The 14,543-nt window shown below is 31.6% G+C and overlaps 1 protein-coding gene across 2 annotated transcripts in view; it reads left to right on the top strand.

Annotated features, from left to right (window-relative positions):
- The window catches only part of LOC111413261 (araucan), a 117,300-nt gene that overhangs the window by 82,360 nt on the left and 20,397 nt on the right, over positions 1-14,543 (top strand). For both annotated transcript variants that reach the window (XM_071197857.1, XM_023044165.2), the window contains one exon: positions 1,724-2,059. In XM_071197857.1, coding sequence (XP_071053958.1) covers positions 1,724-2,059 — 336 coding nt within the window. The remainder of the gene's footprint in view (positions 1-1,723; positions 2,060-14,543) is intronic.

The following is a 14,543-nucleotide window of genomic DNA, read 5'->3' on the forward strand; positions in this document are numbered from 1 at the left end:
ATGTATATTTTGATCGTTGTTGAACAACAAAGAAATTTAAATTTCAACTTAAAAAATTAAAAGAACCCAATTTGCATACCAAAGATAATTATCACCTCGTTAATTACACCATTGTTACAATTTTCTAATAAAAAAATAACCGTTGGAAAATTTATAGCCGTTTATAACTTACCTTGAAAATATAGTAGTAAGTAAACTCGGTACCGCTTTTTGCGAAGGTTTTTCATCGCCGAGAAACAAAGGTTGTTTGCCGACGTAATGTCAGTATAAATTAAAATTTAAACCGTCGTTAATCCGTTAATTAGGGTTTCCCCGCGGTATAAGAAAGGTCTACTTAACTGTAGCTTCGTCCGTCTTCTCCGTTTACTCATTTAAAACTGGCGAAAAGACAATAATTAGTATATATGTATAGTATACAACGTTTATTATAACTCTCATTTCAGATAAAATAGTGTAAAAATGGAAATTCAGATCCTAAAATGGTTTAATTTTTGCAATAATTAATATTAAAATTCAAAATCCCTTCTATAAAAGCTTTGGTGACGTTTATTAAGTTTTCGTGTAAAATCAAGAAGACACAAACGTGCATCGTTCGGATCTCTTCTTCTAGCGCATAAGATTCTTGTGGCATCTTTTTTATTGATTTTTATTTCAACCAATCGCATACGAAACGACGGTGACGTCACCAAAGTTTTTTTAAATTTACATTATTTTTTTTTAAGCCCAGTTTGAAAAATAAAAAATTATAGAAGTCTTCAATTTTGTTAAACTATCGAATAAGCCTTTATTATTATTACCTATATTATGGGAATGGGAAATTTGTTGTATTCTGTTATTATAATTTGTGCTTATGATTTAAAAAACATTGAGAAAATGATTTATGTTACTATTAGATTACTATATTGTTTGGTTATTGAACTAAGATTGGAATAGAATTTCCTTGCTGTCAATCATTTTGGGTAACCTGTCAAGATAGTAGACCGGTAGATTGCCCATATAAGCATCAACGTGCAATGGAAACGATGGTATAATTCACCTACGTGTCGAGTAGAAGGCAAACATATACGCCGGTGTTTATCTAGCCCGTATATTCGCGTGCACTTTTCGACTGCTTTTTAATATTCTTAACGTCCATTAAAGCACGATGTAATTATTTTAATAATGGACCTGCGTCGACCGTCCAGATGTTACTTCTATATTTAAGCGTTGTGTACATATACGCCAGATAAAACCCCTCCAATTCCCACTTCATCCCTATCTTCCTCTCTTGTAACCTCTCTTTTGGTATTCCATCTCTCTTCTCAACGGTGGCTAAGTAGGTGTATTAATACGTTCTACGCGCAGATGACGGCGAAATAACTCCTCTAACATACTTGGCGCACTAATTATTTTATGCAAATGCCTCCAAGTGTAGTTTGTAATTTATAACTTCCACTTGTTAGCGGTGTCGGTGCGGCAAATTCTCTTTCCCGCTAATAACGCAATCGTCTATTTGTACTTCATAGTAACCAATTAACAACTTTACACAAAACTTAAAAGGAGACCATTCAAATCAACCATAATCCAATTGAAACGTTGTGTCTTGAAAATGTAATAAGTTTTATATATATATTTATGAAGGAAGTTGTATGTTACACTTCTTTGAAGTGAAAGGCTTACAAACCTATCATTATTAATGCAGAACTTATAGTTGAGCTAATCTAATAAAATTTCCTCTTTACAGCTTCTAGTCTCTGGTCAACCAACAACAAATTCTGGTTCATCCCCGGTATCCGGTGGAAGTTCGTTAAGTCCAGGTGGTTCAGCAGGAGGGCCTGGTGCGTTATCACCTGGTGGAACATCATCGACAGGTCCCACGCAATGTTGTGAATCGGGTCGACCTCTAGTGACGGATCCGGTGACGGGTCAAAGTGTCTGCTCCTGCCAGTACGACTCAGCGCGGTTGGCGGCCCTGCAATATCCAAGGAGCGTGGGCGTGTATGGCACGCCTTATCCTTCCACGGACCAAAATCCCTACCCCAGTATAGGAGTGGAGAGCTCGGCCTTCTATTCGCCTCTTGTAAGTACCACACTCGGCTCTTTTTAAAGAACTCATCGACGACGGTTTCTCGTTTTCGATAAAATTCAATGTGAAACGGTGATGTCACTAAAAGAAATATCAAATCCATCTTTTTTATTCAAAATAAAACGTGAGTAATTATAGTCCATATCTATCTTGCACATACATAGAGTTGGGCTTGTGTGGGAGTCTTTGAGTTGCCTTGAAGTTTCCTTTGAGGGGAAAAGGTAAATATTGTCCGGGGTGTTAGATTCTTATCTGGTCGTCTGGTTTCTGTATTAGGCGCGTCAATCACGACGACATTATAAAACTTTATATTGCCGTTTAAGACGTTTTGAAATCGCTTTGAATGGTGAATATGTGTCATGAGGAAGGTGTGGCCTTTGTGCAAAACCGCGATTTATGATATGCTCGTATAAAAGGTTATTGAGCATTGGTGAATTTATACCATAAGATATTTCAACATCTTTTTCAATTCCCTTAGGTCCATACTTAAAATGTACATAATTACATAAGATATTTAAAAAAAAATTGATTTAAACTTGACAAGTTTCTATTTTTTAATAAAGACCTGAGATTAGATTACATACAGCAATTAGTAGAGACGTTTAAATTCAATGGGAGAAAACGGCTTCTACTACTTAAACTTTACAAGTACGTACTTACATTATAATTTGCGATGCAGCCCAAACTCCCTCAATGGAAAGATGAAGATATCAACGTAATAATAAGAAAGCTGTTTTAATAGCAAAACTAACCAGTTTAATATTATGCTAATCACTTATATTATGCGAACACCTATAAAATATTTAAAAACGTGTTGTATAAATGGACTGTTAACGTCGACAATCTTGTTGCGTTGTTTTATTAGGTGTGACATGCAAATGAGCCAAAGCAACTAGGTAAAACTAGACCTATCCTGTCAATCTAACGTAACGATCTTCCACGTGGGGTTTATTTAAACATTAACTAAAGAGCTTCAGAAGAAGCAAAGAACAAATTACCATCTTCGTCGTATTGATTTTTCTTCTTATTGTGCGTTCCATGGTCCAACTCATGGCTATATTGAGAGATAGGAGGCGCCCGATTAGCCGTGATGATATATGACCGGGGCCAATCGGACCCGGCTACTAACAGGGCCTTAATTATACGGTCTACCGAGGGGCGTGAGCCGCCTCTCACTAACTGACATCAATTATGAATTATGGTAAATTACATTTCGCCGTCCGTTCGTTTCGTTTCGTTCGTTTTCATCTTGCGCGACTCGACCCTCTCACCGAACTCACGTCTCCTCGTAATTACGTCTTTCGCGGACACTTAATTAAACTAACCGTATATGAGGTACACGAAAGGAGTTAAAAATAAATATAAAAGAGTGGTTCCACAAATACGAAATTTAATTATTTATAGGAGGTTATTTATATGATTCTTATTTACTCGATTTTTTAATCTTTATAAAAATATAATTCTATTTTGAGCTTTTCAATGCATCTAAACAACTGCTTGAGAGAAAGTTCCTACACAAAATACCTCAGAGCAGCTAAAAAAATAATTTAGAGTAATGTTGTGTTACAAAATCGTTTCTGTGTTACATTATAAAAGGCTGTTATAAAACAGTGTATATGAATTTCTTTCCACGAAAGGTGATCACTAACATTTGATAAACATGCAACATTCTCTATAGTGTATTGGCCATCAACTCTACCGGCTGTGAAGAAGAACCTCTCTTTTATCTACATAAAGCCCTATAATTTGTGATGTTATATGTTTATTTTTATATACAGAGTGAATTATTATTGGTATCCCGGCGGATGATAGTTGCTAAACCGTTTGAAAAAGAAAAAATGTTTTATACAAAAGTTGTTTGACTCACCACTTTTTATTACGTAAAATTATTTTCACTTATCCATTTAAGCGTAACGGAGAGTATGTAGATTTTTTTAAATGGAACACTCTATACACTTTATCATATTATGAATAGCATTAGATTTGTTTATATAACCGTGTTACTAACTCATAGCGTTCATAGTTCCTGAGATATTCGATTGTTGTTCCAAAATGTGTCCAATGCAGGATCTTTTTAAAAACTATGTAAAAACGACATTTTTTCTAGTTTTTCCTTGAAACTATGTCAAATAATAGTTAAAGCCAGTAGATAAATGATAGTAACCAAAGATATTAGATACGCTATACAGCGTGTTCATAAAGCTTAGTTACTTTTGATGTTTTTCAAATGGCTTTTTCACAAGTTTTTTAAATGGAACACCCTGTATATTGCGTGCTAGTGGAATTGCAAACCAACTTACCTTTAATTAATGATAAGAATGTCATATATCTAACTTTAGTAGTTTCCCTGATATTTAGAATTTAAAGAATAATGTGTAATAAAATATATGTTATTGTACTTAACATTATATTCTGTCTATTTTTATCAGTTTTTTTGTTCTTCCTTTTATTATTTGATTAATATTTTATAATGTAATATAATTTTGCTCCGATATACCAGATTTTAATGCGACTTGGTACTTTATGAGATTTAAAAAGATGTAAATAATAAAATATGCAATTGTTCTGCCACATAATTTACGACTTTAGAGAAAATAAGATGCACATGTCAAGAGATACATCAAGATCTTGTACACAATGTGCGACATTTTGAACAACTTCTAAGTATTAATTAAATTAATATCTACTTGTTGAGGAACGTTTAGTAATTGTTTATAGTTTGTTGCTGCGTTTCATTCAAATAACTTAGTAATTAAAAAAGGGACTTATTGTTCTACCATTTAATTGTATTTCTTGATATTTTTATCACGTTTTGATTATTTCTTTATTAAAGTTTTTTTTAATTTGTATTTTAATACAATATTACTGATTTACTAATAACAGACAAACAAAAAAGAAAAAAAAAGGACAGAATATATTTACATTCTGTCAGTTTTTTAAGTACAATAATGACATTTTATTACACATTTTTCTTTAAATTCAAAATATCAGGAAAACTATTAAAGAACTTCATGAGCAATTCAACTAGCACACGACATACAGGATGTTCCATTTAAAAAACTTATGAAAAAACCATTTGAAAAACATATCTGATATCTTTAAATACCATCATCTACCTACTGGCTTCGACTACTGCCTGACGTAGTTTCAAGGCAAAATCGAAAAAAATGTCGTTTTTACATCGCTTTTAAAAAGATCCTGTAATGGACACATTTTGGAAGAACAATTGAATATCTCAGGAACTATGAATGCTGTGAAATAATAACATATACGGTTGTATAAACAAATTTAGTTGTATTTATAATATGGTCAAATGTACAGGGTGTACCATTTAAATAAATTTATGTACTCTCCTTTTCGCTTAAATGGAACACCCTGTATAAGTGAAAATAATTTTACGTAATAGAAAGTTATGAGTCAAACAACTTTTGTATAAAATATTTTTTTGTTTTTCAAATCCAAACAATTGGATTCCTTTCAAGAGGTCTAGTTGCATCTTTTTAGACTCTAGGAACTTGTACAACCTTTAATGGGACATGTATTGTACTAAGAATAATATCTGATTTCGTACCAGAATCTTACCTTGGTTACAATCTCTTACCGTCTCCATACCGCTATCTGGCTTTAAACCGCATTTTTATACGGCACTAATTAATTTTCCATCATTTGCAAAACGTCCACCATCGAATTGCTGATAATTAATATGGTGTTATATTCTGTCGTGGTAAGCAACTGATTCATCAATCGGTCTGGTATCCTTCAATTAAATGAAATGATAAAAGTGTGTAACAGATTGACCATCATTGAATTTGCAATTTGATTTTTCATCATTATTAAGTATCGCGGGAATGTGGCTAATTGATTAAAACCATTTTGACACACACCAATAAGCTTTTGCTATTTTCTGATGACAAACACAAAAAAGTTATGACACACATGTTATTAACATGCTTTGCCTTTGTTAAATAACCTGAATGTATTTCTTATCGATGAGTTATTTCAACGGACACCACAAGGTTTTTCTATTTCCCGGTCGTTCTTTGATGTATGTGATATAGCTGCAATTTGATTGAAATTTTATTTACTTCTTTTAAATGATTTTTAAAACAAGAACATTTGGTATCCATTTATGAAATGAGTTTAATACTTCCTGTAAATTTGATGTGTCAGCTGTATTTGTATTCTGAAATGATTCAAAATCCGAGTTGATTCAATTATGGCATATATGATAACATTGAGAGAAATAGTTGCATTTATCTCTAAGTAGACGCTGTTTGATGGCAAAAAGCTTTCCCAGAAAAGCAGTTACAATTAAGTATTTACTTTATAATTGTAATTTACAGTCAAACAGGTTATAAAAATGTTTGAGGGAATATCTTTTGAAAACCAACAGACATATAATTTTCAATTAATTTCAAAAATGATTTTCAGCGCTGTATTGTTGTTCAATGAAACTTTTTTGATGATATCTAAAGAACAGTTTTTAACACTTTTATGGTGACCAAATGTAAGAAGCTTTCCGGTTTTTGAAATTAATGATGATTTGTGTTCTTTGTTCATGGCTTAATTAAAAATGCTTCTGAGCAAATGCAATACATAACTAAACGTTGGTGTATAGGAAGACTGCACTAATTATTGTTTCAAACACTTATTTTTAAATTCAGATATCTAGATATACTTACTAATAGATGTACTTATCAACAGTTTCGGAACAAACACGAATATTGTTTGTTCGGCACACCACCCTCCCTTAACCATCTTAACACCATTCGTTTGCCTCTGGACCTCATTTTGAGATATCAATCTCTTCTTAACTTCATAAACAAACAGAGGGAGAGTAGTAATGGATTTTTAAATGGAAAGTTTTGGTGATTTTTGCTATATTACTAGAAAATGATGATTTTGGTATATCTAGATTGAAATTTTGTTAGATTTTGTTATAATTTTGTTATTATATTAATTTTGACATTTTGAATATTTTCGTTTTATTGCTAGATGGTGATTCTTAGGTTGGAACTTGTTTATAGATTATCCTTTTTTTTTTTTTTCATTGTGAACAATTTTCGTGCACAACATTTTTCTCTATCGGTTCTGAGTAGTGATAGATTTTTAAGTAGCAACTATTCATTTTGACATTTTGGTGATTTTCACATTATTACTAAAATATAGTAATAGCTAGGTTAGCAAATTTTTATGGATTATGCTTTTTTGGTTCTATACGAATAATTTTCGGACACAACATTTTTGCTTCATAATTTTTTACTTTTGTTCCGGTTACATTTAAAAAAATAAGAAAATAATAAAGTTTTCTAAATGCACAAATCTTTCTAAACCACCTGAAGTTTTGGGTAATGTTACTTGTGCTTGTCGACTGATAAAATTAGTGATATGTTTATGTCAGAAAAAGAACTAATAACACTGATCGACAAGGTTTTTGCCACACGGATTCTGAATGCTAATTATTACTTTAATACATAACCCCATTACAAAACAAAAATAATTTTGTTTCTGTCACCCACAGATTTGTTGTGATAGTCACTTTATTCCGCTAATAGTATTGTACGTATGGTCGAATTGCATCAAGTTTTCATTTAAAACAGTGTTAAATAGTTGTACAATAGGTAATCGTTGTTAGTTTCTCAATATGCGAAGGAAATATATCAATCATTTTAACTTTCAAATCATCGGCTCTGTTTTTGGCCTTGTGGCTCATCAAGATAAGGATTGGGTACCTGACATATGCTGTATGACATGCGTAAAGAATCTTATAGGCCGGGCAAAAGGAACGCGGTAAGGAACTAACTCAAGCTTTTCTTAACGATCTGGTTCGCGACTTAAAATTGTCAAAAGCGCAGCCTGAACTACTAGGATCTAGATTGAAAGAATGGAATTTGCATCATCCAGATACTAAGCTATGTCGTTTTGCATAGCTGTGATGAAAAACTAATAAAATACTTTTCACAAGAAGGAAATTCAATTTATTGCAATGTATTATTTCGGTCTTGAACTTGGTAAATATTAAGTTTGAACCACATAATTGGCGTTTGTTTATAGACTTGTCAAAAACCAGTTTAAAAGCTGATAAAAATTAATTCCTGACAAATTATAATTTGTCAGAAGAACTTAAGTGAAAATTGAACTGCTTGACTCGAAACTTAAGGAGAAGAATCTGTCAGAAGTTAAATTGAAAGGTGTGTTTATTGAGCCTTGGCTACACTGAGACGTTCAACAAGTGACTCAATACAAAAAGCCCAGGTAATCTACACGATACAATTTTGTTAGTAGGAAAATTGTACACCACTCGAAATATTTTTTTTATTCCGGAAAATTTATATTCTAGATTTTATTTGTTGGTGTACGGTTTGTTGTTTGAACAAGTCGATGAAAAGCGCCTGACGGTGCAAACGCTGTTAAGGGAAAAACGACAAATTCCCACCTTTGTTTACCGGCGCCTGACAGATTTACACCCGGCAGAACAATGAGCGCCAAAACGCGAAAACAAAACCCTGAATTAATCAACACTTTTGGGAGGTTTTGGGACTCGAACAATAGATTGATAAGCATCTGTGTCTCAAAGTTGTATTTTTCTTATTACTTCTTTCAATTCCCCAAACTATTTAATTTTTTTTCTGATCTACATAAATTTTAAACTTGTTAGTGATCAAGTGCAACAAAAATAATTTTCTTTGTTAATAAATTTTAAGCGGAGATTAAAATTTCTTGTTTCTGATCACACTCGAGTTCTAAATCACGAGTTTATCGAATTATTTCATTATCAGTCCACAGATAATAATATCATTTGTTTTTAGCTAAACTCGATTACATTTATATTCATACTTTTATCTGTGAAGTATACGATTATATTTATCCATTGGAAAATTTTGGTTTCCGGGATAAAAAAAAAACGAATTAAATAAATAAAAAGTTCTTTTTTTAATTAATTTAATGTTTTAATTGTTTGGTAGTTAACCCAATATTTTAAGAGATGTTATTAAGTTAATTGTGGCGTAGTAAGTAATTTTTGTGTGGTGATATTATAATTATTGTTCATGACATTTACATAAATTTGCAACGTAATTCAATAATAACATAAGTAAAAATGTAAGGTTACAGTTATGCAATAAATATTTATATTTATAAATAAACGTTGTAGTATTCATGCAGCAATATTGATGTGTTGAAATTAAGTATAAATAACAATGTAAATAAATTTTATTTTTTATTTATTTATCTTAACAGAGATCCTCTGTGAGATTTATTACGTACAAACCTCGGTTTGTTCGTTCGCGTTTACACCAGGTATGTACCATGAAAAAGTAACTCTGAACGCGTCGATACAAAGAAAAATTTCGTGCATTCTGGTATCCTGCGGAGTCTCCGGCTGTTCATCGTCGTCCGGGTACTTTTTCAATCCGAATCCGGACACGACGGACATAATTAGTCGCTTCATACGTTTCTTCGTCTCTCCATTCGTCCCGATCCTCGCTCTGTGCGTTTCTCGCCAAGTTTCAACACGACCACGTTCCCAGGTTGTATATGGTTACAACACTCGATACCGCAATGTCTGTTCACTTGTAACGTCAAACCGGTTGTACACGTTTTTTAGAGAATCTTAAATAAAACGGTGTTCACAAGTGTTTATTACTATCTATATAGGTAAAGAAATTATTATAACATAATCGCCGGAAGATGAGATAAACTAATAAGTAAATTATGAGTAGGTCATTTGTATTAATAGTAGAAAGTATCCTTCCTGCGGAGATTGGTAATTTTGTATCTAGATAGATACATACAAAAAAAAATTAAGCAGATTATTTTTTTATTTAAACTTGACCGCAACCTCAATTTTCTTTTCTCTTTCAAATTTAATTGGGAGAGCAGCCGTATAACACCATTTCAGGACAGGACATTTTAACGGCTTCACACCGACGTATTTGTTTTCAAGTCAAAACGTTCAACTTTAAAAACGCGTTCTTTAACTTCCATAGGCTTTAACTTTAATAATTATTAGTGATTTTGCGAAAAGCCGGATACCGGATATTCGGTTATCCGGCATATCTATCCAGCCATTATGGTTATAATTTCTGGTGCATTTCTGAGGTGGTACCCTATATTGCCACATTATTGCGATATTTGAATAAAAATGAAATTAATAAGAAAGCTGATAAGATATGTCAACTTATTTGGATCCAAGATACAAAATAAACTTTTTTGATGCTGATTTATCTAACGAAGCAACTCTAAAAAGAGGATACTTTAATTAATAATTGGCGATATTTTCACAAGGATTCAAGAAATGAATTTTATAGCGAATTTTGAAAATTATCGATGAAAATTGTAAAATTCGAAAAAATTATCGATCATTTTAAAAATTTATTTCTTCAAAAAAAGGATCCTACAAAAAATGAATTTTATAGCGAAATTTGAAAATTATCGTTGAAAATTGCAACATCGAAAATTGTATCAAAACTTCAAATATTGTTTTCTTAAAAACTAGAAGCTATTTTTCAAAACGGGTTGGTTCATTGGAAAGAGGACACTTTTATTAATACTTTGGGAAATTTTCATGCTCATATTCAAAGAAATCGATTTTATACGAATTTTTAAACCTTTTTTTTTTAATTAATTTAAACCTTATCGGCGAAAATTGCAAAATTTGAAAAAATTATCGATCATTTCAAAAATTTATTTCTCAAAAACTAAAAGTGATTTTTCAAAACGGCTTGTTGCATTAAAAAGAGGATACTTTAATTAAAAATTGGTGATATTTCCACAAAAATCTTTCAAGAAATGAATTTTATATCGAATTTTGAAAATTATCGGTGAAAATTGCAACATCAGAAATTTTATCAAAACTTCAAATATTGTTTTCTCAAAAACTAAAAGATATTTTTTAAAACGGGTTGGTTCATTGGAAAGAAGACACTTTTATTAACACTTTGGGAAATTTTCATACTCATATTCCAAGAAATCGATTTTATACGAATTTTTAAAACTTAATTGGCGAAAACTGCAAAATTCGAAAAAATTGTCGGTCATTTCAAAAATTTATTTCTCAAAACCTAAAGCGACTTTTCAAAACGGCCCGTTACATTAAAAAGAGGATACTTTAATTAATATGTGGTGATATTTCCACAAGGATCCTTCAAGAAATGAATCTTATAGCGAATTTTGAAGTTATCGATGAAAATTGTAACATCGAAAATTTTATCAAAATTTCAAATATTGTTTTCTCAAAAACTAAAAGTTATTTTTCAAAACGGGTTGGTTCATTGGAAAGAAGACACTCTTATTAACACTTTGGGAAATTTTTATACTCATATTCCAAGAACTGAATTTTATACGAATTTTTAAAACTTATTCGGCGAAAATTGCAAAATTTGAAAAAATTGTCGATCATTTCAAAAATTTATGTCTCAAAAACTAAAACAGATATTTCAAAACGCCTTGTTGCATTAGAAAGAGGATACTTTAATTAAAAATTGGCGATATTTCCACAAAAATCTTTCAAGAAATAAATTTTATAGCGAAATTTGAAAATTATCGATGAAAATTGCAACATGGAAAGTTTTATCAAAACTTCAAATATTGTTTTCTCAAAAACTAAACGTTATTTTTCAAAATGTGTTGGTTCCTTGGAAAGAGCACTTTTATTAACATTTTGTGAAATTTTCATACTCATATTCCAAGAAATCGATTTTATACGAATTTTTAAAACTTAATTGGCGAAAACTGCAAAATTCAAAAAAATTCGTTCATTTGAAAAATTTATTTCTCAAGAACTGAAAGAGATTTTTCAAAACGGCTTTTTGCATTAAAAAGAGGATACTTTAATTAATATTGAAAGTGATAACAGCGACAGTTCTGTTAGTAATGATCACATTCATTGATGAATTAGAAGCGAAGAGAAGAAAACTAGACGAAACTGCAACAAAAGATTTTATATATCGTATTGGGATTGTTACAATGAGGTTGCTAATGGTAAATAAAGTTGTATTCAATGAAAAAAGTCCTATTGGGGTTGAACTTGATTATTATCTGCAGTGTCCAAAATTTAAAAGAGATACTAATTCCTCATGGATAACTAAGTAATAGGTTTTTAATTGGAAACTATCCGGTATCCGGACGGATTTTAAAAAATGGCCGGATAAGCCGGATACCCGTTCCACTACTAATAATTACAATTTCTATGGTAAACTACTAGAATTGAAATGAAAAAAAATTATATAGTATTGCCGAGAAACTTTGTGACTTACATAACGCGACCGTTGTATAAGTGGGCTGTAAGTCACGCAATGTGTTAATTTCTGATTTCTTACGCGTCGGAATGACCACGGGAAAAAGCACGAAGTCGCAAGACCATTAGCATTGAATTTTTCAAAGTAACTAGTCCCTTTTTCACGACGAATTAACATAAGTATGTGTTAGCTCGAACACCTCTCGTCTAGAGTGGACGGCGATCGATTATTCTGCACACGATCTACTCGGGTCGGGTTCCACGAACGAGTCGTTATTTTGCCCCGTACGAAACGATAGGAAAGAAACCGATGAGTACATAAATCGTTCGTTCAGACGCAACAAGCCCACAAACTGAGAGAATCTCACGGGGCGCGTCAGAAGCCGTGCTGAACAAATTGTCTTGTTGTTGTTATTTAAATTGAACGTAATCGTTTTCAGAAATGGCAGAAAATTCTCTTTAACCACATCATCAGGATTTTTTTTGTTAGAAATTTAAAAATGATTGTATTCATAACTGTCAGGAAGGTTGAGTGATGCCGTATACGTAAAGTAGATGGTGAGGGACTCAACGGGACGTCGTACGCACTAAACATGATGTACGCTTTTGAGACGCAACGGCGACCGTAAAACAAATAACACAGAAACACTTTTACGGACGCGTTGACAGGGAAAAACGCGCGGTCGTACATTTCCTGCAAGCTGAGAGCTGAATTGATGCAAAAAGACGGTCGAGTGTGTGACTCGTGGCTAAAAGACAGTTTCTTTCGAGGAACACCATAAGCTATTTTAAGATTTATACCTTTCAGAATAAACCTTTTTTAACAACTTCACACTAAGAAAGCTTAAGAAATTCATTAGAGGATAAGTACATCCTGTTTTTGTTATTAAAGTTTTAATCATCCATAAAATATAATCTAAAACATCATAAATGTTTTTTATTTGTTATAAAATTAGAATAAAAAATATCTTTTTTTCATTTTCTAAATTGACTTGGGATGTTTGTTTCAAGTGCTTCGATTTATTTCCTTGAAAAAAATGAAAATAAGTACACATGTATTGAAATCTTGGAATCGAAATCTAAGATTAAGAAATGAGTGTTGTTTGAATCTAGCACCGTGTTACAGGGGCCATTAAAAAAATATAAATCTTCAATCAAAATAATTTTGTTAATTGAAAAATATTTCAGCTTCTTTTCTGAGAAAATTAAAAAAATAATATAATATCGAAATCTTTGCATTGAAATCTAAGATTGGAAAAGGTAGATGTTTGAAGCATCATTTAACAAAACGTAAATAAGAATCTAAAAGAAGATATCTTAACGATCGAAATTGTTATAAACATGTAAATTTTTTTGTACGAGTACTATTTTTATTAATTTTGTTAATTGTGGGTTTTGAAGTGGATTTTCTTATTTCGACAAAATAAAAATAAACATACACATGTAAGATTACGTATCAAAAAAGTGGTAAGCGATGTTTCTCACCATGTTACAAAAGACTATTAAGAAATAGAAATCTTGTGTACTGATGATATCTAAGAATATCAACTCGATTTAAAATGCTTTCGCAATTTATGTATTACAAGAATCAATTTGATTGAAAGTTTTTGTATACTAAACATTTTTATCTGAATTACAATATATTTATTTTAACATTTATTTTTTGATAAAAGGTTTATGAATTTGTAATGTTGAAATTAATATTTATTTGCTAATCACTTTTACTATTAAAAATTGAATTTCAAAACATTCCAAATTCATTAAATTATTCGTGTTTCGCTTTTCGTGAAGTTGTAAAACAGGGAATATTTGGTTTGGACATTTTCGCTGCGACACAAAGTTGCAATCAAATGCAAAAAAAAGATTTCTTTTCAGGTTTTACTGCCAAGAACTTTGTTAGTTTATTAGTTAATGATTAGTTGTATTTTATGGTTCGTCTCATATATTGGCTGGGTATTTAGTATCCTAAGTAAGAACCAGTAAATACCAAGTGCATAAATATACATACCCGTTTACTATATGAAAAATGATATACATTTTTCTCACCTGTCTGACAATTTGTGGATGCCACGCAAAAACACTGTTGCTGTTTTGAGGCAAATCAGTCATCGAGCCATTTTCGTAAGAAGTTTGGCTCTGAGCAAGTCTCTAATCGATGTGTTCCATCAGAGCCAAGTCTAGTAAGTAAGCCGCATGCAAAAATATTTCCCAAGTAGAAGTTATTTGGAAAATACTTAATCG

Source organism: Onthophagus taurus, chromosome 1 (genome assembly GCF_036711975.1).
Source record: "Onthophagus taurus isolate NC chromosome 1, IU_Otau_3.0, whole genome shotgun sequence".
NCBI lineage: Eukaryota > Metazoa > Arthropoda > Insecta > Coleoptera > Scarabaeidae > Onthophagus > Onthophagus taurus.